Source organism: Panthera uncia, chromosome C2 (assembly GCF_023721935.1).
Source record: "Panthera uncia isolate 11264 chromosome C2, Puncia_PCG_1.0, whole genome shotgun sequence".
NCBI lineage: Eukaryota > Metazoa > Chordata > Mammalia > Carnivora > Felidae > Panthera > Panthera uncia.
This window is the reverse complement of record NC_064810.1, coordinates 125,461,138-125,488,729: the sequence shown is the minus strand read 5'-3', so window position 1 is coordinate 125,488,729 and position 27,592 is coordinate 125,461,138. Positions and strand designations below refer to the sequence as shown.

At 39.5% G+C, this 27,592-nt stretch overlaps 1 protein-coding gene across 7 annotated transcripts in view; it reads left to right on the top strand.

The window, feature by feature from the left end:
• CEP63 (centrosomal protein 63) overlaps window positions 1-27,379 on the top strand; it is a 62,777-nt gene extending 35,398 nt beyond the window's left edge. For 5 of the 7 annotated variants that reach the window (XM_049629791.1, XM_049629789.1, XM_049629787.1 and 2 more), the window contains 9 exons: window positions 5,956-6,189; window positions 6,628-6,767; window positions 7,588-7,725; window positions 9,478-9,592; window positions 10,455-10,652; window positions 19,486-19,572; window positions 23,549-23,754; window positions 24,527-24,806; window positions 26,988-27,379. In XM_049629791.1, coding sequence (XP_049485748.1) covers window positions 5,956-6,189; window positions 6,628-6,767; window positions 7,588-7,725; window positions 9,478-9,592; window positions 10,455-10,652; window positions 19,486-19,572; window positions 23,549-23,754; window positions 24,527-24,806; window positions 26,988-27,146 — 1,557 coding nt within the window. In that variant the 3' untranslated portion in view covers window positions 27,147-27,379. The remainder of the gene's footprint in view (window positions 1-5,955; window positions 6,190-6,627; window positions 6,768-7,587; window positions 7,726-9,477; window positions 9,593-10,454; window positions 10,653-19,485; window positions 19,573-23,548; window positions 23,755-24,526; window positions 24,807-26,987) is intronic. The other 2 variants (XM_049629792.1, XM_049629794.1) reach the window with 2 other exon arrangements.
• The last annotated feature ends 213 nt before the right edge of the window (window positions 27,380-27,592 follow it).

Below are 27,592 nucleotides of genomic sequence, written 5' to 3'. Positions count from 1 at the left end.
GCAACCCTGGTTCCTAGCCCCTTCCTTACTCTTACACTTCAGCTGCACACCATTGGCTTTTATTTCCATCTCCCTGACAGAAATGGTCTTTTTATTGTTTCTTTACCTTGAACACCTCTGCTGTGAGCTCTGTTGTTGAAATAATCCCACTCATTCCAATAGAATAGTTAGGGTGCCACATGTTAGATTAATAAGAGGAAGTTCTGGATTCTAGTTCAAAAACTTAATGGCAGTGGTTAGTGCAAAAAAAAAAAAAACAGTTCAGAAATATATCGCCTTCAGATACCTCTAACACTAGATATTTGAGAGAAATAGTCATTACTTTAGAAGTGATTTATATGATTGCTTCTGACTGTTAGTATTGGAAGAGGTATTTTTGAGATATTCTAGTGTAGTTCTGTTCAGTGGAAATGTAATGAGAATTACATCTGTAACTTCAGATTTTCTTGGCAGTCACATTTAAAAAGTGAACAGAAAGAGGTGAAATTCATATATTTAAGTCGGCATACCAAAAAATATCATTGAAGCATTTACATTTTTTTTGTTGACTGAGTCTTTGAAATCCAGGATGTAGTTTACGGTTTGTGTACGTCTCCTTTCAGACTACAGTCCAGGTGCTCAGTGGCCACACATGACTGGTGCCTGCCATATTGGACTGCACAGGCCAAGTGTGTTAACTCTAGTTAAGGAAAATTGAGACTTTGTACTGGAATGATTAGGTACTTCTTACTGTGCTTAAACACTGTACTTGTGTGTGACTGAAATAGTGAATCAACAAAAGAAGGTGGGTCCTTGATTCCTTACAACTAAGAAATTGGTGAGTTTTTAAGTATCAGATCTAGACTCACTGGTTAAAATATAACTTAGTTAAATTGTGACTCCAGCCTTGAGTTTAAGAGCTCAGATTTGAACTAAATAGTATTAAATAGCTATTGCAGTGTTAAAAAGACAGTGTTAGTGTTTTGCAATTATGAATTCTTTCATCCTGAGAGGCCATTTGGGCAGAGGTTTTCTAGCTGTGTTCTGCCAAGGCCGGGGGCTGCCGTGCAGTTTAAGATGGGCTTGGGGAGGTTCGGCCATCTCAGCAAGTTGGGCCCCCTCACTTTCCTCCTCACCCTCATGGCCCAGTCTCTTCAATTATTTATTCTGCACAAGATTCTGTAGAAGAGTTTCCCTTGAGGAAAAAAAAAAAGTTTATATTGTATTTTAAAAGTTTGGAAACTGTTGCATGCTTGGCAGTTGTTTTTACAGATCTAAAAATTCTTTGATATCCTTCTTTCACACTATTTTATGAATCTGGCAGAAAAAGGTTTTGGTTCTTTATGCTGGAATCTTGATCTATAATTTACACAAATACTATTTGTCTGTCTCTTTGCCTTTCTCCTTCCAGCCTTTCTCTGGCTTATGAGCATTATTGAGCATGTACTTGTGTGACCACAGTATAGGATTTTGGCCCTGTACAGTATACAATAAAATCTTTCATCTGTAGCATATTGATTTCTCAGAAACATTTCAGCTTAAATTAAAAAACATTTTTTTAATGTTTATTTTTGAGAGAGAGAGAGAAAGAGAGAGAGAGAGCGCGAGCATGAGCGGGGGAGGGGCAGAGAGAGAGGGAGAGACAGAATCTGAAGCAGGCTCCAAGCTCCGAGCTGAGCTGTCAGCACAGAGCCCGACGCGGGGCTTGAACCCACGAACTGTGGGATCATGACCTGAGCTGAAGTCGGACACTTAACCACTGAGCTACCCAGGTGTCCCATCAGCTTAAATTTTTAAAATAAAATTGGATACCTTTACCTTTTAAAAATACTTACAATTAGGGAAGTTTGACTTACACAGATGAATTATGTCCATCTTCGGTATGTAGAGGAAGTACCTATCTGGATGCAGGGTTAACACTTGTGAAAACTAGAAAGTTGGGAATTAAAAACTAGTATAGCTGGGATACATAGCCTAGGAATTACCTAAGTCTGCAGGAACTTTATACTGCAGGTCTGTGAGACAGTCACTAAAGTGGCGTTATTTGTATGTACCTCAGTAGATAAATCACTAGAAGAAACTAATTTGAGTGCAGTATGTTTAGTGAAGTCTTTTAGCTCAGGGAATGTCTAAAAATTGGTGACAGAACCAGTCCTTTCTCTCCTCCAAGCACAGCACCTTTTTCCTCGAGGAACAAAATTCCCCAGTTCCCTCTACCCCAAATTTAAACATTTTGTGGTCAGTTTGAATCATCTGAATATGCATGTTTGTAATGTATCTGAAAATACAGAATAATTAACTACATGCAGCATGTTCTAGGGTGGGGAGAGAGGAGAATTTGATCTGGAAATTTAAGATGTTTAGTGATTAAAAAAATGTTTATGAGCTTCCATAAGAAATAAAATAATGCATTATAGTTTCTATTTCCTATGTTGTAAAGAGGAGAGAAATCCTGTTTTCGTATATGATGACTCGTAGATGCAGTTAAACTTCTGTGCAATGGGTAGAATAATGCAGCTGTCTTTGCAGTAGATGGGTAGCATCTCTTCTCCTGAGGAATCCCTTTACTTTCTCAATTTTTTATTACCCCTTCTTCTCAAGATATTTATTATATAATTATGAAGACTTTATTTTTTTAATGATTTAAAAACAATTTTTTTTTAATGTTTATTCATTTTTTGAGAAAGAGATGGAGACAGAGCGCGAGGGGAGGAGGGGCAGAGATAGAGAGAGACACAGAATCTGAAGCAGCTCCAGGCTCTGAGCTATCAGCACAGAGCCTGATGTGGGGCTCAAACCCACGGACTGAGAGATCGTGACCTGAGCCAAAGTCGGATGTTTAACCGACTGAGCGCCTCCCCTGTGCCCCAGGCGCCCCAAGCCTTTATTTTTTTAAAAGCAGTTTTAGATTTACAACAACATTAAGAGGGAGGTACAGAGATTTCCTGTATCGCCGCCTCCATTACCAACATCACTCACAAGCATGCTACATTTGTTACTAAGGATGAACTTACATTCACACATCCTGGTCACCCAAAGTCCATAGTTTACTTCAGGGTTTATTCTTGATGTGTATGGCCTATGGGTTTGTACAAATGTGTAATGACATATACCGTCATTGTAATAGCATACAGAGTATTTTCACTGCCATAAAAATCCCTCTGTGCTCTGCCTATTCATCTCTCCCCTCCCTCCACATCTCCATAATCACTGATTTTATTGTCTATATAGTTCTGCTTTTTCAAGAATGTCATATAGTTGGAATCATATAGTATGTAGCCTTTTGAGACTGGCTTCTTTTACTTAGTAATGTGCATTTAAAGTTCTTTCATGTCTTTTCATGTCTTGGTAGCTCATGTTTTTAGTGCTGAATAATATTCTATTCTTTGGATATACCAAAGTTTATTTATCCACTCATCTACTGAAGGACATTTTGGTTGCTTCCAAGTTTGGGCATTTATAAATAAAACTGCTGTGAACATACATGTGCAGTTTGTTGTGAAAACAATGTTTTCAGCTTCTTTGGGTAGATGCCAAGAAATACAATTGTTGGATTGTGTGGTAAGAGTATATTAAATTTTGTAAGAAAACACTAAGTTGCCTTCCAAAAAGTCTGTAACATTTTGCATTCATACCAGCAGTGTATGAGAGGTCCTGGTGCTCTACATCCTCACCAGATTTTGGTATCATCAGTGTTCCAGATTTTGGTCATTCCAGTAGATGTATAATTATTGTATTAATATGCATTTCCCTGATGACATCTAATGTAGATCACCATTTCATATGTTTATTTGCCTCTGTATATCTTTTTTGGTGAGATGCCTTTTCAGGTCTTTGGCCCATTTTTTAACAGGGTTGTTTGTTTCCTTATTCATAAGTTTTAAGAATTCTTACTCTAATTTCTCCCGGTCTATGGCTTGTCTTCTCATTCTCTTGATATTGTCTTTCACTGAGTGGAAGTATTCAGTTTTAATCAAGTTCACCTTATCAGTTCTTTCTTTCAGGGCTCATATCTTTAGTGTTGTATTTAGAAAAACATTCCTATACCCAAAGTTATCTAGGTTTTCTTCTATGCTATCTCCTAGGAGTTTTATAGTTTTGCATTTTACATTCACATCTTTGATCCATTTTGAGTTGATTTTTGTGACAGGTAGAAGGTCTTGTCTAAATTTATTTTTTTGCTTGTGGATGTCCAGTTGTCCCAGCACCATTTATTGAAGAAACTGTCTTTGTTCCATTGTATTGCCTTTGTTCCTTTGTCAAAGTTCAGTGGACTGTATTTATGGGGGTCCATTTCTGGACTCTGTATTCTGTTCCATTAAACTTTTTGTCTGTTTTTTCACTAGTACTATACTCTCTTGATAACCATAACTTTATAGTAAGTCTCGAAGTCAGGTAGCATCAGTCCTCCAACTCTTTTCTTTTTCTTCAATATTGTTTTGGCTTGTCTGAGTCTTTTGCGTCTCCATATAAACTTTGGAATCAGTTTGTCAATATTCATAAATAATTTGCTTGGATTTTGATTGTGATTGTGTTGAATCCATAGATCACATTGGGAAGAACTGACATCTTGACAATATTGAGCCCTCCTATCCATGAATATGGAATATCTCCCCGTTTATTTAGTTCTTCTTTGATTTAATTCATCAGAGTTTTGTAGTTTCCCTTATACAAATCTTGTGCTTATTTTGTTATATTCATACTTTAATTTTTTCAAATGTTAATGTAAATAATGTTGTGTTTTTAATTTAAATTTCACATGTTCATTGTTGGTACGTAGAAAAGTGACTGACTTTTGTGTATTAACCTTCTATCCTGTAACCTTGCTATAATTGCTTATTAATTCCAGGAAGGTTTTTTTTTTCTTTTTTCTTTAAGTTTTTATTTTAATTCCAGTTGGTTAACGTACAGTGTTATATTAGTTTCAAGTGTACAACACAGTGATTCAACAATTCTGTGTATCACCTTGTGCTCCTCGTGACAAGTGCACTCCTTAATTCCCATCACATATTTAAGCCATCCCCCATCTTTCTCCCCTCTGTTAACCATCAGTTTTTATCTATAATTAACAGTCTGTTTCTTGCTTTGTCTCTCTTTTTTCCCTTTGCTCATTTGTTTTGTTTCTTAAATTCCACATATGAGTGAAATTATATGATATTTGTCTTTCTCCGACTGACTTATTTCTCTTAGCATTATACTCTCTAGCTGCATCCACATCATTGTAAATGGCAAGATTTCATTCTTTTTTATGGCTGAGTACTATTCCATGGTGTGTGTGTGTGTGTGTGTGTGTGTGTGTGTGTACACACCACATGTTCTTTATCCATTTATCAATCAGTGGATACTTGGGTTGCTTCCGTATCTTGGCTATTGTAAATAATGCTGCTAGAAACGTAGGGGTGCATGTATCCCTTTGAATTGGTATTTTTGTATTCTTTGGGTGAATATCCAGTAGTGTGATAATTGGATTGTAGGCCAGTTGTATTTTTAACTTTTTGAGGAATCTCCCAGGGGGTTTTTTGTTGTTGTCTATTCTTTCATATTTTCTACATAGATGACCATGTTATCCTTGAGCAAAGACAGCTTTATATCTTCCGTCCCAATCTGTATACCTTTTATTAACTTTTCTTGCCTTATTGCAAGGATATCCAGTTGGTGTTGAAAAGGAGTAGTAAGAGGGGATATCCTTGCCTTGTATCTGATGTTAGTGAGAAGGCTTTGAGTTTCTCACTATTAAGTATGATGTTAGCTGTACAGTTTTTGTAGATAGTCTTTATCAAATTGAGAAGGTTCCCCTCTATTCCCAGTTTTTATCATGAGAGATTTTTGTTTTTTTGGGTCACGAATGGGTTATTATAAATGAACTATTATTTTATGTTTTTATGCAAGTACAACGGGGTTTTATTTTAGTCTTCCTTATTCATCAATTATTCTTTTATTGTTTCACTTTTATCTATTGGTAATCTGTGTTTCTAGGCTCAGCTTGCCAATCGGAAACAGAAATTAGAGTCTGTGGAGCTGTCCAGCCAGTCGGAAATTCAGCATCTGAGCAGTAAGCTGGAACGGGCCAATGACACTATCTGTGCCAATGAGTTGGAAATAGAGCGCCTCACCATGAGGATCAATGACTTAGTGGGAACCAATATGAATGTTATACAAGAGCAGCGGCAAAAGGAAGAAAAATTAAGGGAATCTGAAAAACTGTTAGAGGTGTGTTTTAAAATTACTTCCATTGCGGGGGGAGCACCTGGGTGGCTCAGTCTGTTAAGCATCTGAATCTTGGTATCAGCCCTGGTCAGGATCTCACAGTTTTGTGAGTTCGAACTCTGCTTTGGGCTCTATGCTGACAGTGTGGAGCTTATTTGGGATTATTTCTCTCCCTCTCTCTGTCCCTCCCTTGCGCAATGCTTTCTCACTATCTCTCAAAAGAAATAAATAAAATGTGTGTATGCATGTTTTTAAGAGAAAATAATTAACCTCGAACTAGGTTCCAGAATCCATGGTTTCTTTCTTACTCTGCTGCCAGCGGATCAGACATTGATAGCTTTATTAATATGGTACCTGTTATAGTCTGACTCCCTGGCTTCCTTTCCTCATGAAATAGAAAAATTGTAATAACGCCTGATTTTTTTCCTGAGCATTTTTCAGATTCTCCAGGAAGAAAAGAGGGAACTGAAGGCAGTTCTTCAGTCTCAAGAAAATTTCATCCATGAGGAAAGAATGCAGAAGGAGAAGCTACAAGCAAAATTAAAGCCAACTGACAGTCAACACACAGTACAGGCCGTGAGGTATATTTAATCCTAAATATTAATTGTAGCCATTTGGTTGTTTGGCATTCAGCACCAGTTTTAATACTGCATATTCATAATTTTGTGTTTGATCACATTATGGTTTTTCCTATTCAGTTTTAATTTCTGAGTTAAGTTTTTATGGTGTTATAAAATTTTGTGTGGTTAGTTTTTTTCTGCCTCCAGTTTGGGTCCTTAACCAAAAGACTGTAATGTTTAGAAAGTTAGAAAGTGCTTGGTCAATCTGTAGCCTTGGTGAAACTCCAAATGTGAAAGGAATTAGAGTCCACGTCCCCTGGGAAGCCTCCGTTCTTGGTAAAATAGGTCATGATTTGTAGCTGCTTATCAACATCATTAATAAGCCAGCTATTGAGATAGCCCTTCTTAAAAAAAAATCCTAAAACTCATTTCTATATATGAATTATTGCCATGAGGTTTGTAATAGAAAGTAATAGAGGAACTATGCTCCTGATTTAAGTCTGGTACACATTTCTACTCTTTACAGAACTTTCCTGTAACTTTTTAGTTTCTTTGGCTCAACGTATCAAGTGGAAACCAAATTTTTGGTTTTTTTGTCTTTTTCCCTTGAAAAGCAGGCCAAATCCCAGTTGAGAAAGGAGTAAACTGCTGCCGACTTCTTTGAGAAGCATCATCTCTTGCTTCTTTACTCTCCCAAATGTTCTTTTTGTAAAGCAGGAATCAAGCTGAAGAGTTCTAAAGAGTTTCATTACCAAAAACAGTTGAGAAATATGAACTGATTGTGCATTGTTTATTTGCAAAGATCAGAAACCTTGAACAGTCCTCTTGTGTCCTTCGTTAGGTCACCAGACGAGCCACAGGCAGAAAGGAGGTACACCTCGCAAGGGCAGGAGGACTTGGGCAACGTGCTGTCTCAGCTGGATCTCACCCACAATAGTGAAGAACTTCTGCAGGCAGAAGTGACTCGTTTGGAAGGCAGGTAGATAATTACATACCCTTTCAAGAATGTTCACGTTGTTAAAAATGATTTTTGATCATCATATTGAGAAACTAATATAACAGTCTTATTGAAAAAATAAGGTTTTTTTCTCTAGTTTTCACAAATAAGCTAACTTCTTATTTCAGTGAGAAAACAGAAGTAAGAAAAGGAGGGATTCTTGATTTTTCTCCCACCAAATCTACCGGTCTGCCTGCATCTGTGCCCTTAGTCTGTTAGAGTGGATGAGTGGATGGATGACATGTCTGTCCCCTACCACTTCACTTGTGTCCTGTTCTTCTCTCTTTTACATCGTCAAACTCTTCCTCTCTGCTCAATCATTCCCATGGGTATAAAGTAGGCTTAGTATTTCCTGTGTTGGGAGAAAATGGAAACCCTTCTTGAATCCTGTATCCCTGTCAAGTCGTTTCCATATTTCTCTGTTCTCCTTCAGAGTCAGATCTGTCAGAAGAGTTGTCTGTACTGACGCACTGATCTTGATCTTGCGTTTCTCCCCGTAGAATGCCTTCAGTTAGGCTCTACTGTCGAGCGGCCATCTCGCTGGAGCTGCTCTCAGCGAGGCACCCTGGGCACGTGGCGCTCCTTCCTCCTATTCAGAAGAGCCCTTGGGTTGTTTCCTGGGTGCTGGTTGAATCCTGATCTGTGCTGTAGCATGCCCATGCTTGCTTTGTTGTCATGCTTGTGAACTGTTTTTGTTTGTCATACTTCTAAACTTTGTGACTGGGAAGAGTTTCATATTTTGTGTGAAACATGAATCATGATCATTTGTACATGAGCACTTTCTGTATGTAAAAGATTTTAAACTGTACAAACTATTAGCCTTTAGGCAAAAAAACAACAAAAATATTGCCATTTTACCCTTTTAAGTAATACATTTTTTTGTGTTTACTTTTATTTCTTTGGTTTTTGGAAACCACCAAGTATTTTCTTATTAAATATCATGTGTGCACATATGTATGTGTGCACACACATACACATAGTTTATGCTTTGTTTATTTTGCACCTTGGAATACTTAACATATTCTTGGTTATCATTATTGCGGTGTATGTGTATACTTTAGATTGAATAAAATAAAGGTTATTATTCTTTTTGACATTGGAACTAAAATTTACCTTCCTATCATAGATTTTCCATCGATGCACTTTTTAGTATTTTAGGTATGTTTTACCGTGCTCCCACAGGCTCTAAAGACTTACCTCATGTTTCTGACTTGCAGTGTGACCTTGGACCTGTAGCCTCTTTAAGCCCCCGTTTTCCCATCTCTAGCTAAGACAAGAGTATCTGTGATTCTTCTCTCTCTGCCTCAGTGTTTGACACACTGTACTTACATACGAGTACCAAATAAACAAGCATTCTACCACATTTAGAAGTAGGTAAACTTGAAATAAATGGACACAAACACCAGTGTTCAGTAATAAACAATGCCTTTAAAAATATTTTCTCTATCAAAGGCAAATTGAAAAAGGGACCCTTTTTTAGACAGTTTATTTATGTCATTCAGTTTGAACAAAATATTCCCTGAGAAAGGAGCAGAAGGATGTTTTTAGCAGAAATGAGTGGTGAGATAACAGAGGTGTGGTGCCCTGAGGTTCTCATATCTGGTGAGGGATTGATTCTTAAGTAAGGGTGACAGGTTGGAAACTGTTTAAAGAAGAGTATTTTTTAGGTAATCAATATGTGGGTTTCAGGATTTTTGTGTTACGTCTGTGATCATATTTTTGTCATGCACACAGCTTGGAGTCTGTGAGTGCAACATGTAAACAGCTGAGCCAAGAACTAATGGAAAAATATGAAGAACTGAAGAAGATGGAAGTATATAACAACGAGTACAGGCTAGAGATTAAGAAGGTAAAAATCTGCCTGCGTTCGCAAAGTTGTGTTTATAGACTGAGCTGGGGGTTGGGAGGTCATCGGAGTTATTTTTAATGAGAGAAAAATGCAGTACAAAGAGCCACTTGATATTCAGGAGTAGCTATGCACCTGGAATGTGCTTTGGTAACGTCTTCGTCATCCTCAGGGATGCCGTAGAAATATTTTTGAGATAATTGAAGCCTGTCCTTTTCGAATGCTATACTTTATTTTAAACGTGTTTTGATGAAAAGCTTTCTAAAAGTTATACACTTTTTTCCTTGCTAAAAGATACTATATGAACTAACATTTAATATTTTCTTACTGACTGGAGCTGGTTATGGCTGATTTTCCCATGCTGTGTGGTGGGGTTTTAATACCCTCACTGGCTGTTGAGGTATCAGAGCTGACTGTTTCCACACTGATGGGCCTTAGCTGTTACGTTTGTTGACTCGTATTTTTTATTACTTATTTGAGATTACTTCTAGTTTCTTCCTCTTCCATTTCTATTGTCTTCTGTGGACAAGGAAGCCTTATAAACAAAGTTTTTAGTTTTGCAACTAAAGAGAATCACAGGTGTTGTCCTCTAAATAATGTGTGCATGGACTTTGACACTGGCTTACAGCATTTGACTAACACATCTCTCCCTGATTTGCGATTAATAAATTATCATGGGTAGAGCCATTAGACCTTCGGTGTAGACATACAACTTGGTAAATTGCTAATTTTTTGCAGACTTAAGGTAAAAATTCATGTCTTGAGGTAAGGTAAAAATTACCTTATTATTTTAACTATTAACATATCTGTCTATCTAATGTGCTTTGTCTTCATTTTTTATGCTTTCCTTTCTGTTTCTTTGTAGTTGAAAGAACAGATTCTACAGGCTGAACAGAGTTACAGTTCTGCATTAGAAGGAATGAAGATGGAAATCTCTCAGCTGACTCGGGAGTTACACCAGCGAGACATCACTATTGCCTCCACTAAAAGCTCCTCCTCTGATATGGAAAAGCGACTCAAAGCAGAGATACAAAAGGCAGAAGAAAAAGCAGTAGAACATAAGGTGAAGCTTGAACAAAAACTCTCTTCATTTGAAGTGTTTCTGAAGACTGAATTGAGTACAGAGATAATTTCCATAGTATTTTCTTTTAATGTTTTAATGTTTATTTATTATTGACAAAGAGACAGAGCATGAGTGGGGGAGGGGCAGAGAAAGAGGGAGACACAGAATCTGAAACAGGCTCCAGGCTCTGAGCTATCAGCACAGAGCCCGTCGTGGGGCTCAAACTCACAGACAGCAAGATCATGACCTGAGCCAAAGTCGGACGCTCAACCAACTGAGCCACCCAGGCGCCCCCTGCATAGTATTTTTTTTAAAAAATGTTTATTTACCTTGAGAGAAAGAGTGTGAGCGGGGGAGGGGCAGAGAGAGAGAGAGAAAAGTGAGAATCCCAAGCACGAGTATGGGAGCATTGAACCTTGAGCCCGACTCGGGGCTTGTTCCCACTACCTGTGAGATCATGACCTGAGCCTATATTAAGAGTTGGACACTTGGGGTACCTGGGACGCTCCGTTGGTTGAGCATCCAACTCTTGATTTCGGCTCAGGTCATGATCTTATGGTTCATGAGTTCAAGTTCTGCATCAGGCTCTGTGCTGACAGTGTGGAGCCTGCTTGGGATTCTTTGTCTCCCTCTGTCTCTCTCTCTCTCTCTCTCTCTCTCTCTCTCTGTCTCTGCCCCTCCCCTGCCCTCTCTCTCTCTCTAACTAAATAAATAAACTTAAAAAAATTGTTTAAAAAGTAGTCAGACACTTAACTGACTGAGCCACCTAGGTGCCTCTCCATAGTATTTAATTCAGCAAATTTGTATTAGACTCCTGCTTTGGGCTGAGGGTCTGCTGGTTAACAAGCATTCTGTGAGGATCAGTGGGGAGGTGAGAGTGACTAGAGTAGAGAGGCTGTGTCCCTTGTATCTGGTGAGAGTGCGATGTGTCTGCGCTGACAGACTAGAGTACACAAGGGATGGGACTGGGAAGCAGGAACTCCTGAAGGGCCCTGCCAGCTTGTGAAAGGTTTTAGTGTTCTCTTGAGGCCACTAGACAATGGCTGTAAGCAGGTGTCAAGGGTCTCTATGGTTGTCATATGGAGAGTGAGCGAGGAGGTAAAGAGACCACTATGGATACAGGAGTGACATGGTGGCCTGAGCAGTGGGCAGGGAAGGTAGAAGGAAATGGAGGAATTCTGAGGTACGTGGCTGGTAAAATCAACTGGGCTTTGTAGTTGCTTGGACCCAGAGGGCAAGTTAGAGTTAAGGGAGGATGTCACTCAGGGTTGCAACACGGGCAATTGAGTAAAAGTGATGCTTTTTAGTGAAATAAAAGATGGGAGCAGATTGGGGCTGATACTGCATTTGTATGAAAGTTACACAAAATAGGGAAGCTGGTGGAGGGAACTGGTTTGAGATAAAAGCTGGACTTTCATATGGAAATATATAATAGATGATTCCACAGAAGGCTGGAGTTCAAGATTAAAATCGAGGTGAGGCATTTGTCTGTGGAAATCTCTGCATGGAGTTGGCCTTTGAAACACCCTGAGAGACTGAGAAATTATGGGAAGAAAGCATAGAGATAAAGAGCTGAGACTGAACCAAACTTAGGAAACTACTCATTTAGGGTAAAAAGGTTTTAGAATAGAGCTGAGAAAAGAAGGGGGATAAGGAGGGAAATGAGATAGTTTTCACAAAGGAAGCAGGAAACCAAGGAAGGCAGGAGTCTTTTCAAGTTGGAATGGCCAAGCACACAACTTGAGAATGAGGACTGAAGGTAGGTTACAGGCATGCCTCCTCTTTTTGCACTTTGGTTTGAGCCCTGTGATGAGCAAATCTCTTGGTGCCATCTTTCCAACAGTATTTGCTCGTGTTTCTGTGTTACATTTTGGTAATTCTTGGAATATTTCGTAAATGTTCTCATTATTATTATGTTTGTATGGTAATCTGTGATCAGTAATTATAACTTGCCAGAAGTTCAGGTGATGGTTAGCATCTTCTAGCAAAAAAAAATATTTTATTTTCATTTTTTAAAAATAATTTATTTTTGAGAGAGAGAGCACACACAGCAGGGGAGGGGCAGAGAGAGAGAGAGGGAGAGAGAGAATCCCAAGCAGGTTCCACGCTGTCAGCACAGAGGCAGATGTGGGGCTTGATCCTGTGAACCGATCCCATGAACTGTGAGATCATGACCTGAGCTGAAATCAAGAGTCAGAAGCTTGGGATTCCAAGAGGAGGGAAGATGGTGGCATAGGAGGACGCTGGGCTCACCGCGCATCCTGCTGATCACTTAGATTCCACCCACACCTGCCTAAATAACTCAGAAAACCACCAGAAGACAAGCAGAACGGAGTCTCCGGAGCTAAGCGCAGACGAGAGGCCCACGGAAGAGGGTAGGAAGGGCGGTGAGGCGGTGCACACTACACGGACTGGCGGGAGGGAGCCGTGGCGGAGGGGCAGCCCGCTGGCCAAGCAGAGCCCCCGAGTCTGGCTTGCAAAAGCAGAGGGGCTGGACGGAGTGTGTTTGAACAGCAATCAGGACTTAACATCTGGAAGCTTATAAGCTAACAGCTCTGCTCCGAGAGCGGGATGGCTGGAGGGCAACGGGAGAGAGAGTTGTTGAGCCCCGGACGACAGAGCTCAGCTTGGTGGGGAACAAAGGCGCTCGCCAGCGCCATCTCCCTCGCCCATCCCCCAGCCAAAATCCCAAAGGGAACCAGTTCCTGCTAGGGAACTTGCTGGCACCACGCAAACACCCAACGCTGTGTTTCTGCGGATCCATCCCTCTGGCAGCGGGTCTGACTCCCTCCCGGTGCCGCAGGGCCCCTCCTGAAGCGGATCTCCAAAGGAAAAGCGAGCTGAGCCTGCCCCTCCCACCCCCGTGCACCTTGCCGATCCACCCCAGCTAATTCACTAGATCCCCAGCACCACAAGCCTGGCAGTGCGCAAGTAGCCCAGACGGGCCACGCCACCGCACAGTGAATTCTGCTCTTAGGAGAGGGGAAGAGAAGGTACACACCAGTCTGACTGTGGCCCCAGCGGGGGGGCTGGGGGCAGACATCAGGTCTGACTGCGGCCCCGCCCACCAATGCAAGTTATTCAAGACAGCACAGGGGAAGTGCCCTGCAGTTCCGCACCACTCCAGGGGCTATCCAAAATGACGAAACGGAAGAATTCCCCTCAAAAGAATCTCCAGGAAACGACAGCTAACGAACTGATCAAAAAGGATTTAAACAATGTAACAGAAAGTGAATTTAGAATAATAGTCATAAAATTAATCACTGGGCTTGAAAACAGTATAGAGGACAGCAGAGAATCTATTGCTACAGAGATCAAGGGACTAAGGAACAGCCAGGAGGAGCTAAAAAATGCTATAAATAAGCTGCAAAATAAAATGGAGACAACCACGGCTCAGATTGAAGAGGCAGAAGAGAGAATAGGGGATTGAGAAGATAAAATTATGGAAAAAGAGGAAGCTGAGAAAAAGATAAAAAAATCCAGGAGTATGAGGGGAAAATTAGAGAACTAAGTGATGCACTAAAGAGAAATAATATACGCATAATTGGTATTCCAGAGGAGGAAGAGAGAGGGAAAGGTGCTGAAGGTGTATTTGAAGAAATCAAAGCTGAGAACTTCCCTAATCTGGGGAAGGAAAAAAGCATTGAAATCCGAGGCACAGAGAACTCCCTTCAGACGTAACTTGAATCGATCTTCTGCACAACATATCATAGTGAAACTGGCAAAATACAAGGATAAGGAGAAAATTCTGAAAGCAGCTAGGGATAAACGTGCTCTAACATATAAAGGGAGACCGATAAGACTTGTGACTGATCTCTCTACTGAAACTTGGCAGACCAGAAAGGAATGGCAGGAAATCTTCAATGTGATGAACAGAAAAAAATATGCAGCCGAGAATCCTTTATCCAGCAAATCTGTCCTTTAGAATAGAAGGAGAGATAAAGGTCTTCCCAAACAAACAAAAACTGAAGGAATTCATCACCACTAAACCAGCCCTACAAGAGATCCTAAGGGGGATCCTGTGAGACAAAGTACCAGAGACATCACTACAAGCATGAAACCTACAGACATCACAATGACTCTAAACCCATCTCTTTCTATAATAACACTGAATGTAAATGACTAAATGCGCCAACCAAAAGACATAGGGTATCAGAATGGATAAAAAAAGAAGACCCATCTATTTGCTGTCTACAAGAGACTCATTTTAGACCTGAGGACACCTTCAGATTGAAAGTGAGAGAGGAGAACTATTTATCATGCTACTGGAAGTCAAAAGAGAGCTGGAGTAGCCATACTTATATCAAACTAGACTTTAAATTAAAGCTGTAACAAGAGATGAAGAAGGGCATTATATAATAATTACAGGGTTTATCCATCAGGAAGAGCTAACAATTGTAAATGTCTATGTGCCGAATACGGGAGCCCCCAAATATATAAAACAATTACTCACAAACATAAGCAACCTTATTGATAAGAATGTGGTAATTGCAGAGGACTTTAACACCCCACTCACAGCAATGGATAGATCATCTAGACACACGGTCAATAAAGAAACAAGGGCCCTGAATGATACATTGGATCAGATGGACTTGACAGATACATTTAGAACTCTGCATCCCAAAGCAACAGAATATACTTTCTTCTGGAGTGCACATGGAACATTCTCCAAGATTGATCACATACTGGGTCACAAAACAGCCCTTCATAAGTATACAAGAATTGAGATCACACCATGCATACTTTCAGACCACAGTGCTATGAAGCTTGAAATCAACCACAGAAAACATCTGGAAAACCTCCAAAAACATGGAGGTTAAAGAACACCCTACTAAAGAATGAATGGGTCAACCAGGCAATTAGAGCAGAAATTTAAAAATATATGGAAACAAACGAAAATGAAAATACAACAATCCAAATGCTTTTGGATGCAGCAAAGCCAGTCCTGAGAGGAAAATACATTGCAATCCAGGCCTATCTCAAGAAACAAGAAAAATCCCAAATACAAAATCTAACAGCACACCTAAAAGAAATAGAAGCAGAACAGCAAAGACACCCTAAACCCAGCAGAAGAAGAGAAATAATAAGGATCAGAGCAGAAATAAACAATATAGAATCGAAAAAAACTGTAGAGCAGATCAATGAAACCAAGAGTTGGTTTTTTGAAAAAATAAAATTGATAAATGTCTAGCCAGGCTTCTCAAAAAGAAAAGGGAGATGACCCAAATAGATAAAATCATGAATGAAAATGGAATTATTACAACCAATCCCTCAGAAACACAAGCAATTATCAGGGAATACTATGAAAAACTATATGCCAACAAACTGGACAACCTCAAGAAATGGACAAATTCCTAAACACCCACACACTTCCAAAACTCAATCAGGAGGAAATAGAAAGCTTGAACAGACCCATAAGCAGGGAAGAAATTGAATAAGTTATCAAAAATCTCCCAACAAATAAGAGTCCAGGACCAGATGGCTTCCCAGGGGAGTTCTACCAGACATTTAAAGCAGAGATAATACCTGTCCTTCTCAAGCTATTCCAAAAAATAGAAAGGGAAGGAAAACTTCCAGACTCATTCTATGAAGCCAGTATTACTTTAATTCCCAAACCAGACAGAGACCCAGTAAAAAAAGAGAACTACAGGCCAATATCCCTGATGAATATGGATGCACAAATTCTCAATAAGATACTAGCAAATCGAATTCAACAGCATATAAAAAGAATTATTCACCATGATCAAGTGGGATTCATTCCTGGGATGCAGGGCTGGTTCAATATTCGCACATCAATCAACATGATACATCACATTAATAAAAGAAAAGATAAGAACTATATGATCCTGTCAATCGATGCAGAAAAAGCATTTGACAAAATTCAGCATCCTTTCTTAATAAAAACCCTCGAGAAAGTCGGGATAGAAGGAACATACTTAAACATCATAAAAGCCATTTATGAAAAGCCCACAGCTAACATCCTCAATGGGGAAAAACTGAGAGCTTTTTCCCTGAGATCAGGAACATGACAGGGATGTCCACTCTCACCGCTGTTGTTTAACATAGTGTTGGAAGTTCTAGCATCAGCAATCAGACAACAAAAGGAAATCAAAGGCATCAAAATTGGCAAAGATGAAGTTATGCTTTCACTTTTTGCAGATGGCATGATATTATACATGGAAAATCCGATAGACTCCACCAAAAGTCTGCTAGAACTGATACATGAATTCAGTAAAGTTGCAGGATACAAAATCAATGTACAGAAATCAATTGCATTCTTATACACTAATAATGAAGCAACAGAAAGACAAATAAAGAAACTGATTCCATTCACAATTGCACCAAGAAGCATAAAATACCTAGGAATAAATGTAACCAAAGATGTCAAAGATCTGTATGCTGAAAACTATAGAAAGCTTATGAAGGAAATTGAAGAAGATATAAAGAAATGGAAAAACATTCCATGCTCATGGGTTGGAAGAATAAATATTGTCAAAATGTCAATACTACCCAAAGCTATCTACACATTCAATGCAATCCCAATCAAAATTGAACCAGCATTCTTCTCGAAGCTAGAATAAGCAATCCTAAAATTCATATGGAACCACAAAAGGCCCCGAATAGCCAAAGTAATTTTGAAGAAGAAGACCAAAGTGGGAGGCATCACAATCCCAGACTTTAGCCTCTACTACAAAGCTGTAATCATGAAGACAGCATGGTATTGGCACAAAAACAGACACGTAGACCAATGGAATAGAATAGAAACCCCAGAACTAGACTCATAAAAGTATGGCCAACTAATCTTTGACAAAGCAGGAAAGAATATCCAATGGAAAAAAGTCTCTTTAACAAATGGTGCTGGGAGAACTGGACAGCAACATGCAGAAGGTTGAAACTAGACCACTTTCTCACACCATTCACAAAAATAAACTCAAAATGGATAAAGGACCTGAATGTGAGACAGTAAACCATCAAAACCCTAGAGGAGAAAGCAGGAAAGACCTCTCTGACCTCAGCCACAGCAATTTCTTACTTGACACGTCCCCGAAGGCAAGGGAATTAAAAGCAAAAATGAACTATTGGGACCTCATGAAGGTAAAAATCTTCTGCACAGCAAAGGAAACAATCAACAAAACTAAAAGGCAACCAACGGAATGGGAAAAGATATTTGCAAATGACATATTGGACAAAGGGCTAGTATCCAAAATCTATAAAGAGCTCACCAAACTCCACACCCGAAAAACAAAGAATCCAGTGAAGAAATTGGGCAGAAAACATGAATAGACACTTCTCTAAAGAAGACATTTGGATGGCCAACAGGCACGTGAAAAGATGCTCGACATCGCTCCTCATCAGGGAAATACAAATCAAAACCACACTCAGATATTACCTCACGCCAGTCAGAGTGGCCAAAACGAACAAATCAGGAGACTATGGATGCTGGAGAGGATGTGGAGAAACGGGAACCTTCTTGCACTGTTGGCGGGAATGCAAACTGGTGCAGCCACTCTGGAAAACAGTGTGGAGGTTCCTCAGAAAATTAAAAATAGACCTACCCTATGACCCAGCAGTAGCACTGCTAGGAATTTACCCAAGAGATATAGGAGTACTGATGCATAGGGGCACTTGTACTCCAGTGTTTATAGCAACACTCTCAACAATAGCCAAATTATGGAAAGAGCCTAAATGTCCATCAACTGATGAATGGATAAAGAAATTGTGGTTTATATACACAATGGAGTACTACGTGGCAATGAGAAAGAATGAAATATGGCCCTTTGTGGCAATGTGGATGGAACTGGAGAGTGTTATGCTAAGTGAAATAAGCCATACAGAGAAAGACAGATACCATATGTTTTCACTCTTATGTGAATCTTGAGAAACTTAACAAGAACCCATGGGGGAGGGGAAGAAAAAAAAAAGAGGTTAGAGTGGGAAAGAGCCAAAGCATAAGAGACTCTTAAAAAATGAGAATAAACTCAGGGTTGGTGGAGGGTGGGAGGGAGGGGAGGGTGGGTGATGGGTATTGAAGAGTTGGGATGAGCACTGGGTGTTGTATGGGAACCAATTTGACAATAAATTTCATATATTTAAAAAAAAAAGTCAGAAGCTTAACCAGCTGGGCCACCCAGGTGCCCCAAAAAAGTATTTTTAAATTAAAGTGTGTAAATTATATGCCCTGGGAAACTGGAATATTCATTTGACTCATTTTATTATGGTACTTGCTTTCTTGTGGTGCTCTGGAACTGAACCTGCAGTATCCCTGAGGTGTGCCTATATTCTCTTGTGTACGGAGCACAGTCCATGTGATGTGGGAGGTAGAAGCCACATGAGAGGAGGCTGATGCTAGAGAGCGGGAGGGATTTACCAGTGAACTCGTTCATTTTTTTTTTTTTTTTTAACATTGATTCATTTTTGAGAGCTAGAGTGTGAGCGGGGGAGGGGCAGAGAAAGAGGGAGACAAAGAATCTGAAACAGGCTCCAGGCTCTGAGCTGTCAGCACAGAGCCTGACGCAGGGCTCAAACTCATGGACCGGGAGATCATGACCTGAGCTGAAGTCGGACACTTAACTGACTGAGCCACCCAGGTGCCCCTTCTTAGAATATATTAAATGCATGTATGTGTTAATTCATCTTGACACACCTTTTTAAACAATTTTTTTAGGAAGATATTTATATACGTGTGTGTATGTTTGTGTGTGTGTGTGTGTGTGCGCGCGCGTGCGAATGGAAAATGCGTCTTTACCTGATGAAAATTATGTATGGAAAACTTTTGTAGATGCATTTGATTTATTTGTTATGTTTTTTTTTTTTTCTGCTTTTCCCTTCTCAGGAGATTTTGGATCAGATGGAGTCACTCAAGTTAGAAAATCATCATCTTTCTGAAATGGTGATGAAATTGGAATTGGGTTTACATGAGGTACATAAATAGAAACTTAAGTCTTTTTCTGTTACCCAAGCCTTTTAAAGTAGTAGCTTTAAATATTGATGTTGTAAAGACAGAGTTAAGATCAAACAATGGAATGCTCCTTCTGCAGAAACATTCTCAAAGAAGTCAAGACAATGATGGAAATGAGCAAAGTATCACTCTCCACTTCAGCAATTGGAAGATTTTTTTTTCATTATGCATATGACAAAATATATGTATAGTCTGTGTTCTTAATAGGGAGCGTGTATATAAAGTGCTCAGCATAGTGTCTGGAATGTAGTAAGTATGCAGTAAATGTTACGTACTATTATTACTGTTGTAGGTACTATGTTCATAATATCTTGTCCTTATAAAGTATATCACCTTTTACATAATTTGGTTTTAATTATACTTCTATAAGGCATAATTAATTTAGTCAAATATTCTAGAATCTTTTACATTCAAAGTATTTTAGTAGACAGTGTAACAGACACAAGGATGGCTGAGGATTCTTGCCTTAGGAGAGTGAAAGTAAACCAGTAAGGAGGGTAAGAAGTGTGTACCAGCTCCTGTGAAGCGGGCAGAATATGCTTACTTAACAGTGAGTTATAAACCCTGTGGATGTCCTTTTAGCTATTTTTTAATAAAATTCTTGTAATTTGCAAAATGACCCATCTGTTCTGACCCATCTCTTCTTGATGTTGGTCAGATGCCCGAAGATTGTAGAAATTCTTTTTTTCTGCACTTCCAGAGAGTGTGTGCCTTCAGAGATGTATGGTTACACAGCCCCTATTTGCTATTAAGTAGTTTTAATTTCATAATCATGGTTTATGGGGGCTGGGGTGGGAGAAAGTGCAAAATACAAAATACTAAATGAATACTTTATTTCAAGTAAAAGAAAATATTGGGGACTATCTTTATAATCTTTTGGGACAGTAAGATTCTCTTAGCATCATGAATGCATAAAGAATTTTACAGCATAAACAATTTTACAACATAAAAATGTAAAATTTGTGGATGGCATAAGACCCCATAAAATAAGACTAATAGAGTTGGGGAAAACAATTTGTACATAGTCAAAAGGTTAATATAAAATATTAATATGGGGCACCTGGGTGGCTCAGTTGGTCAAACGTCCAACTTCAGCCCAGGTCATGATCTCACGGTTTGTGGGTTTGAGCCCTGTGTCAGGCTCTGTGCTGACTCTCACAGTCTGGAACCTGCTTTGGATTCTGTGTCTCCCTCTTCCCTTCCCCTGCTCATTCTCTGTCTCTGTCTCTGTCTGTCTCTCTCTCTCTCAAAAATAAACTTTAAAAAAATTTTTTTAATTAAAAATATTAATGTAAGGATTTCCTGCAAAGGTAATAAAAAGATCGGATTCCAGTAGAAAAGTGGACAAAGAACAGATAATTCATAGAAGTAATGCAAAAATCTAGTGACCAAGAAAAGCTTATTTAACCTCCCTATAACCAAAACAAAATAAATATTTTTTTGCTAACTGGCTTGACAGTGATTTTTAAAAATGAGTATAATCAGTATTGGCAAGGATATAGGGCAATAGACTCTTAAGCTCTGTTAACGAGAAAGTGAATAGATATGGCCTTTCTAGAGGACAATTTAGCAATGTCCATTAAACTTGTAAATATAGATAGCCTATAAAGTCCTGGATCATCTGCATTTCTGATTTTGATAGTCATTGCAGAATAGTTCTCCAGAAAGGTCATACCAGTTTGCATTTCCAAAGAACCCATCTTATAGGAGCAAATGTGCAGAAATGGTCATTTTGATGCTATTTTCAATGTCTAAAAATTTGAAATAAGCTAAATGTTAACCTATAGAGGGATGGTTCATCTGTGCCTATCTATACTATGAAATATTACGTCACCATTTAAGGTGGCAGATGAAAATAATGCATCTCATTTTGCTCCCTCCCAAATCCCTCTAAAACTGTAATGAATGGATTTTTCTTAATTTTAGTAATTTTTTTAAGAGTTTACTTATTTTGAGAGAGAGAAGAGTGAGTGAGAGTGTGTGCAAGCGGGGGAGGGGCACAGAGAGGGGGAGAGAGAATCCTAAGCAGGCTCCACGCTGTCAGACCCTGATGTGGGGGCTCCATCTCACGAACTGTGAGATCATGACCTAAGCTGAAATCAAGAGTTGGATGCTTAACTGACTGAGCCACCCAGGTGTCCCATGAAAGGATTTTTTTAAGTGCAAGCCTACAAGGATAGGAAAAAGGGGAGAGGAGACAGCAGCTAAATTGTAAGGGGGAAGTTGGACTCATGGTGGGGAGGGGGGGGTGCCAGGAGAGGGAGGGAGGGAGGAAGGAAGGAAGGAAGGAAGGAAGGGAGGGAGGGAGGGAGGGAGGAAGGAAGATAGTTGATTTTTGTTTGCCCTGATAAAGCCAATACTAAGCTAGTAGTGGAGAAAGTCAAGATCCAGCCTCATTTACACCACAGAATCTTCAAAAGACTCAGGATTTAGTAGTACTTGATTGAGAGAATCTTATCTTATGCAGTGATTGCCTATTCATATTTAAGAGTTGGGAACTGTCAGGGGTGCTTAAACCAGACTATGACCAGAGATTCTGTTGAGTTTAATTTCTCCTGAAACCCCATCTAACAGTGGTAGTCTTGTCCTTTCTTTACAAATAGCTGGGCATGTGTGTGGCATGCAGTTTTTATATTACCTTTCACATTCACTTATCTGAATTGTTGCTAATAAACTAATAAATTTGAGAAAACTTCAAAAGATGCCTGGCAAAAGCAAGCACTATCTTTTTAAAAAAAGTATATTTAATGACATCAAACATCAGACTCTGGTTGGTCAAAATCCCATCAAGTCGTTTAAACTTCCTCTGGTTTTGAAGTTACACACAGTGTGAACATGTTGTATGTATTAAGAATAATTATTAGAAGGTTCCTGTTCGTGTTTTATCACCTAGGAAGGTGGAATTACTTTTACAAATGAATGTTTGGATTAAATAACTATTGTAACAAAATTAATTATCTTAATAATGAAAGCAGTAACTCTGATAAAATAAATTATATGCCACACTTAAAAAATCGACAGTAGTTTGTAGTTTAACTCCTGTATCCTGCAGTTGTTTTTTTTTTAAGATTTTATCTGGCATTGGCAACTTATTGAAAAATTTTGTAACTTACATCACTGTTGGTACACAGATAATTGGATGCTGCATCTTAAAGTTTATATTTTAAATTCTGTTTGTTAAACTACTTTTGACCAGCTTATTTCTAGAAAATTCTTTACAGAAAAGACCAAGCTAAACATCATATTAAATTCCAAACAAGATTGCCATAATTTTTCAAAATGTTACTGAAAGATTTTGTCATTAGAAAAAAAAAAACAAAAACGGTCCAGACTACTGTTTTTTCAGGTACTGTTTTACCAGCAGACACCTAGATAGAAAAGCAATAAAATGAATGATCTTAGAACCTATACCAGATCAGAGTAGGAATCTCCACCTTATACTTGCATGCAGCTTTACCACGTAGTTCATATTGATTTCACGTCCCAGAATAGGTGCCGATGTTATGTAAAAGTCCTGAAGAGCAGAGTACTTTTCAGAACCTTCTGCTCAAATGCCTTTCTTTGAACTAGGTCTCTCGGTCTTCTTTTGTAGATACTCTGGAAGAACCCATGGCTGCTATTTTCTTTCTTTTCTTTGTTTCTGACTCTACTTGTAGCTTTCCTCCATCTGAGTTCCAGCCTTCCTCTAGCTCCGTAGGTATTCCTTGGCTCATCAGGGAAGCCCATTGTGCTCCTAATTCCCCCCACCCCCCCATTTACTGTAAGAGACAACACTTTTTTTTCTCATAGGGGGCCAAACACAAGTATTCACTTTTTCCAAAGTAAAGCTACAGATGAACTAGTTATAACTGAAAGAAATGTAATTTCCCACCAGCAGTCTCCCAGATCACAAATATTCTTCTACAAATTAAGTAACTCTAGCATTCTCTTTTATTAGGCAAAAGAGATTTCACTAGCAGACCTCCAGGAGAATTATATTGAGGCCTTAAATAAATTAGTGTCTGAAAATCAACAACTGCAGAAAGAGTTGATGGATACTAAATCTAAGCTGGAGATTTCTACTCAGATATGCAAAAAAAACCATGAGAGAATCTTTAAACCGGCACACAGCAGAGTACCTGAGTTCAAGAATACGGAGTCCAAGTAAAATTTCTTCACAGTTTACTTAAAATGTGTACTATTGGAACTCTCGTTTGAGCACGATTTCAGACTACAGAAATTAAATCTTCCTCAAACGACTCTATGTCTGATTCTGAAGTACAGTGTGGACAAGTAAAGCTGCCATGAGGATAAAATGCGGCGGGTGGTTGTATGGCACTTCCTTCAAGCTTTAGTTTCAGACACTCTGGACGCATGCATAAACAACGTCCTTCCTCCCCTGAGCCTTTCCATGCTGCCTCCCCCCTCTGTAGCCCCACTTGTACCTTAAAAGTAGAAATTGGCTTTTCACATAAAGAAAGCTTCCTTTGTATTGTTGGTCAATTAATTATAAGCTCTTACCATAAGAAGTCAGCATTCAGTGAAAACCCACCTGGCTTCAGCTCTTACTCTACAGCTGACGTGTTTCCTACCTACCAAAGCCTCTGCCGACCCCTCTCCTCCACTGCCACCTCGACCCCAGATGATGTCAGGCACCCTGCTCATGCGCACAGTACTTCCCTCTGTCCTAGCACCAAACACACTATGGCAGTTTGTCTCCGCGTGAGGGCTGAGGCCTGGTGGCGGGGGTTGGATGTTTGGGGCCTGACTGGATAGAAAGAGCATGTAGTCCGAGTGGGCTGCTTTTTTAGTAAATTACAGCCTTACTGGTTAGGCTATTCCTTTGTTTTTAAGTGAACTTCCTGCAGCTGTTCTGTGTTGAAAGAGAAAAGTTACTACAATGTATATTTGTTTTGTTTTCTAATCTGCTATCCAGGCCAACCCGTGGCCCGTACAGACACGATGGAGTAAAGACTGAGCACTGCAAAACAGGTCTTCATTCTCCGAGACGACAGGCGTTGGATAGTATAGAGCCCATGTCCAGAGTCCTCAGCCCCCTGAGCTCTCAGATCAGCCCTTGCAGTTCCACCATCTCTTTGCCTTCTAACTTTCTGTGTAAAACTAGCTCTTTGCCTTCAGCGCTAGATACAAATGATGCCAGTTTTTCTGACACTGTCTCTGAGAGTATAAATGACCAGGAAGAGTTTATGTCTTCGGTATGGAAACGTTCTGATCTTATTAGTTTATTAAGTCTATTTAGTTTGATTTTATTTTTTACTTTAAGGGTAAAGCAGGGTGATGGTTTTCTGTTTTGTTTTGGTTTTGTTTTTCCTTACTGGTTCTCTACCTTAAGTACTCTTTATTATGTTCACGTATTTCTGTCTTGCAGTTTTACTCATGAAGACACATTTCAGCCATGATTACTTTTCAAAATACATCTTAGTTTTGAAAATTAACATAACCATTCATTTGTATCTTTTTTTTTTTGGTTTGTTTATTTATTTTGAGAGAGAGAGAGAACCAGTGAATGCAGGGGTGGGACAGAGAGAAGGAGACAGAGATTCCCAAGCAGGCTTCCTGCTGTCAGCACAGACCCCGATGGTGGGGTTCGAACTCACCAGGATCATGACCTGAGTAGAAACCAAGAGTCAAAGTCTTACCCAACTGAGCCACCCAGGCACCCCCATTCATTTGTTTTTAACCCTAATTGGAAATTCCTTTCCTGCCTTTTTCAGAGAGGGTCAATTTTGTATTTCAGAGAGGTCAATTTGTAGAGGGTCAAGGAATATCTCTGGATGCCAAGATGGTCATGAGGCCTAGCCAGTGAAGAAGAAAGGAAGCAACTTGGGAAAGGGAGAAAGCGGGTGGGTTGAGGCAGAGGAAGGAACTGCACCTGACGTGTCCAGACGTGGACTGGGTACCCCAGTGCGACACTCGCTGCTCCATATTCCTGCAGCCACTGTGCAGACTCCACCATTTGTCTGCGTTCTCTACCGAAGCCCTTGCCTCTGGCCAGATTTTCATTACCGTCACCAGTTACATGGTCCTATCCCTGTGAAAATGCAGTATTTCTGACCTTTGCATATGCCAACAGGTTCATGGAAGAGTTTTCTTTTCATTGTTAAAAGAAATCTCCGCTTCACTTACATGTAATTCTGAGACCTAAAAACATCCTGAAAACTTTCTTCCTAAGTTTGGCAGCAAAACCTTTTTGGCACTAAAACCTGACCTGAACTGAACTGATGTGCTAATATGTATAGACTCTTTATCCCACTTAGTATTTTGCTTCAGAAATATCAGTGTATTTGATTATGAGACGTTACCTCAGACTCCACTAAGGTAATACAGTTGATCCTTATTCATCACGGATTCTGTATTTGCGAATTCTCCTACTCGCTTAACTATTTAACACCCTGTTCAATACTTGAGGGACTCCCACAGTCATTCGTGGTCCTGTGAGGAGCTGTGAAAAGGTTGGATCCCCGCTTACACGTCCCCAGCTGAGATTGGTTGAGGTGGTGCTTTGCCCTCCTGTCCAGCTGTCACACAGAGGTGACCAGAGTGGGGACGACGTGGGGACAGCACAGTGTAGCACAGGGAGCTCGGGCTCTGGGGCCTGGTAAACAGGGTTGGAACCCCAACTCTGGCACCCGTTAGTGGGGTGGCCTCTGGCAAGTCACTTCACACTTTTGCACCTCGTTTTCTCTTATGTAAAATAAAGAAAATGGATTCTACCAGGAGGAGTTGTTTTTAGGATGGTAGTCTGTGTGAGATTGTGTGTGTGTATATTTTCCCAAGGAGCAATGATTCTTTATTCACTAACTCAGTGTTTGAGAGGACTGTATATAGAAAATAACGACTGCACGTGAGAATGGACTGTATGTGGTACATGTCCTATATTACCTTTCTAAAATCTGGATTCTGAAATACCGTGGCCCTAGGAGTTTCAGATGAGGGAGTATGGACTGAGATTTTGGATGAGGGAAAGCATTGATTTCACTTGCTGTCTAATCTGTTGTCAGTAGATTTTCTGTGCTTTAAAATCAAAGTAACATATTCAGATTTTAAAAGTGAATATAAAATAACAGGCATTAGGTATATTCTCTTCTGAGGGTATTAAAGGATATATAAGTCTGAACTGAGATATTCTTTAGGCCCATAACTAACATATTTATGTGACACTTTACATTTATACAACTTGTGTCAGAAAGGAAGAAGTCTTATGTTAACATTTATGGAACAGCTGCTTTTTTACTAGTCCTATCATTAGGATAAAAACAAATTATCTCTTTGGAAGAAAAAGTATTTTAAGTCACCTTTTAATATTTCTCGTTAGAAAATGTATCTGAGAAATCTACTGTTCAACTTACATATGTCCAAATGTGTTTCTCCTTCAGTGTCCCTTGCCTGTGTCTCCTCTTGGTTCAATAGCTACCAGATTTTTGGAAGAGGAGGAACTGCGGTCCCATCATATTCTAGAGCGCCTGGATGCCCATATTGAAGAACTTAAAAGAGAGAGTGAAAAGACAGTGAAACAGTTCACCACCCTAAAGTAGTCTTTTTAAAAAATCACAAACTTGGAAATAAAAATGAACCCTGAAGAGTTGCTGTCACCCGACGAAGCAGCTTGTCAAAACACGAACATGTAAAAATAGTGAAGATGAGACATCCTAACACTGTTGGGAAGAAATCTGAAAACCTGATGCTTCTCTAAGGCATTTTCACTGCACTGGTTTGTTTGAAGAACTTTCTCCAGCAATAACTTGTAAGAATAAACCACTTTGCTAGACTTCTTTTTTTTCTCACATTACTCTTTATTATTAAGTGGTATTTTCTCTTAATGACTTCACTGTGAATAGCTGTAGACTAATTAAAATAAGGATTTTATGATACAAGTTGAAGAGAAAGTAACTATAGAAGTGGGTAATGCAAGTATGGATTTCAGAGTCAGACTGATCCAGATTGATGTACCAGTGTTGTTGCTTCTGGCCGGTTGGGTTGG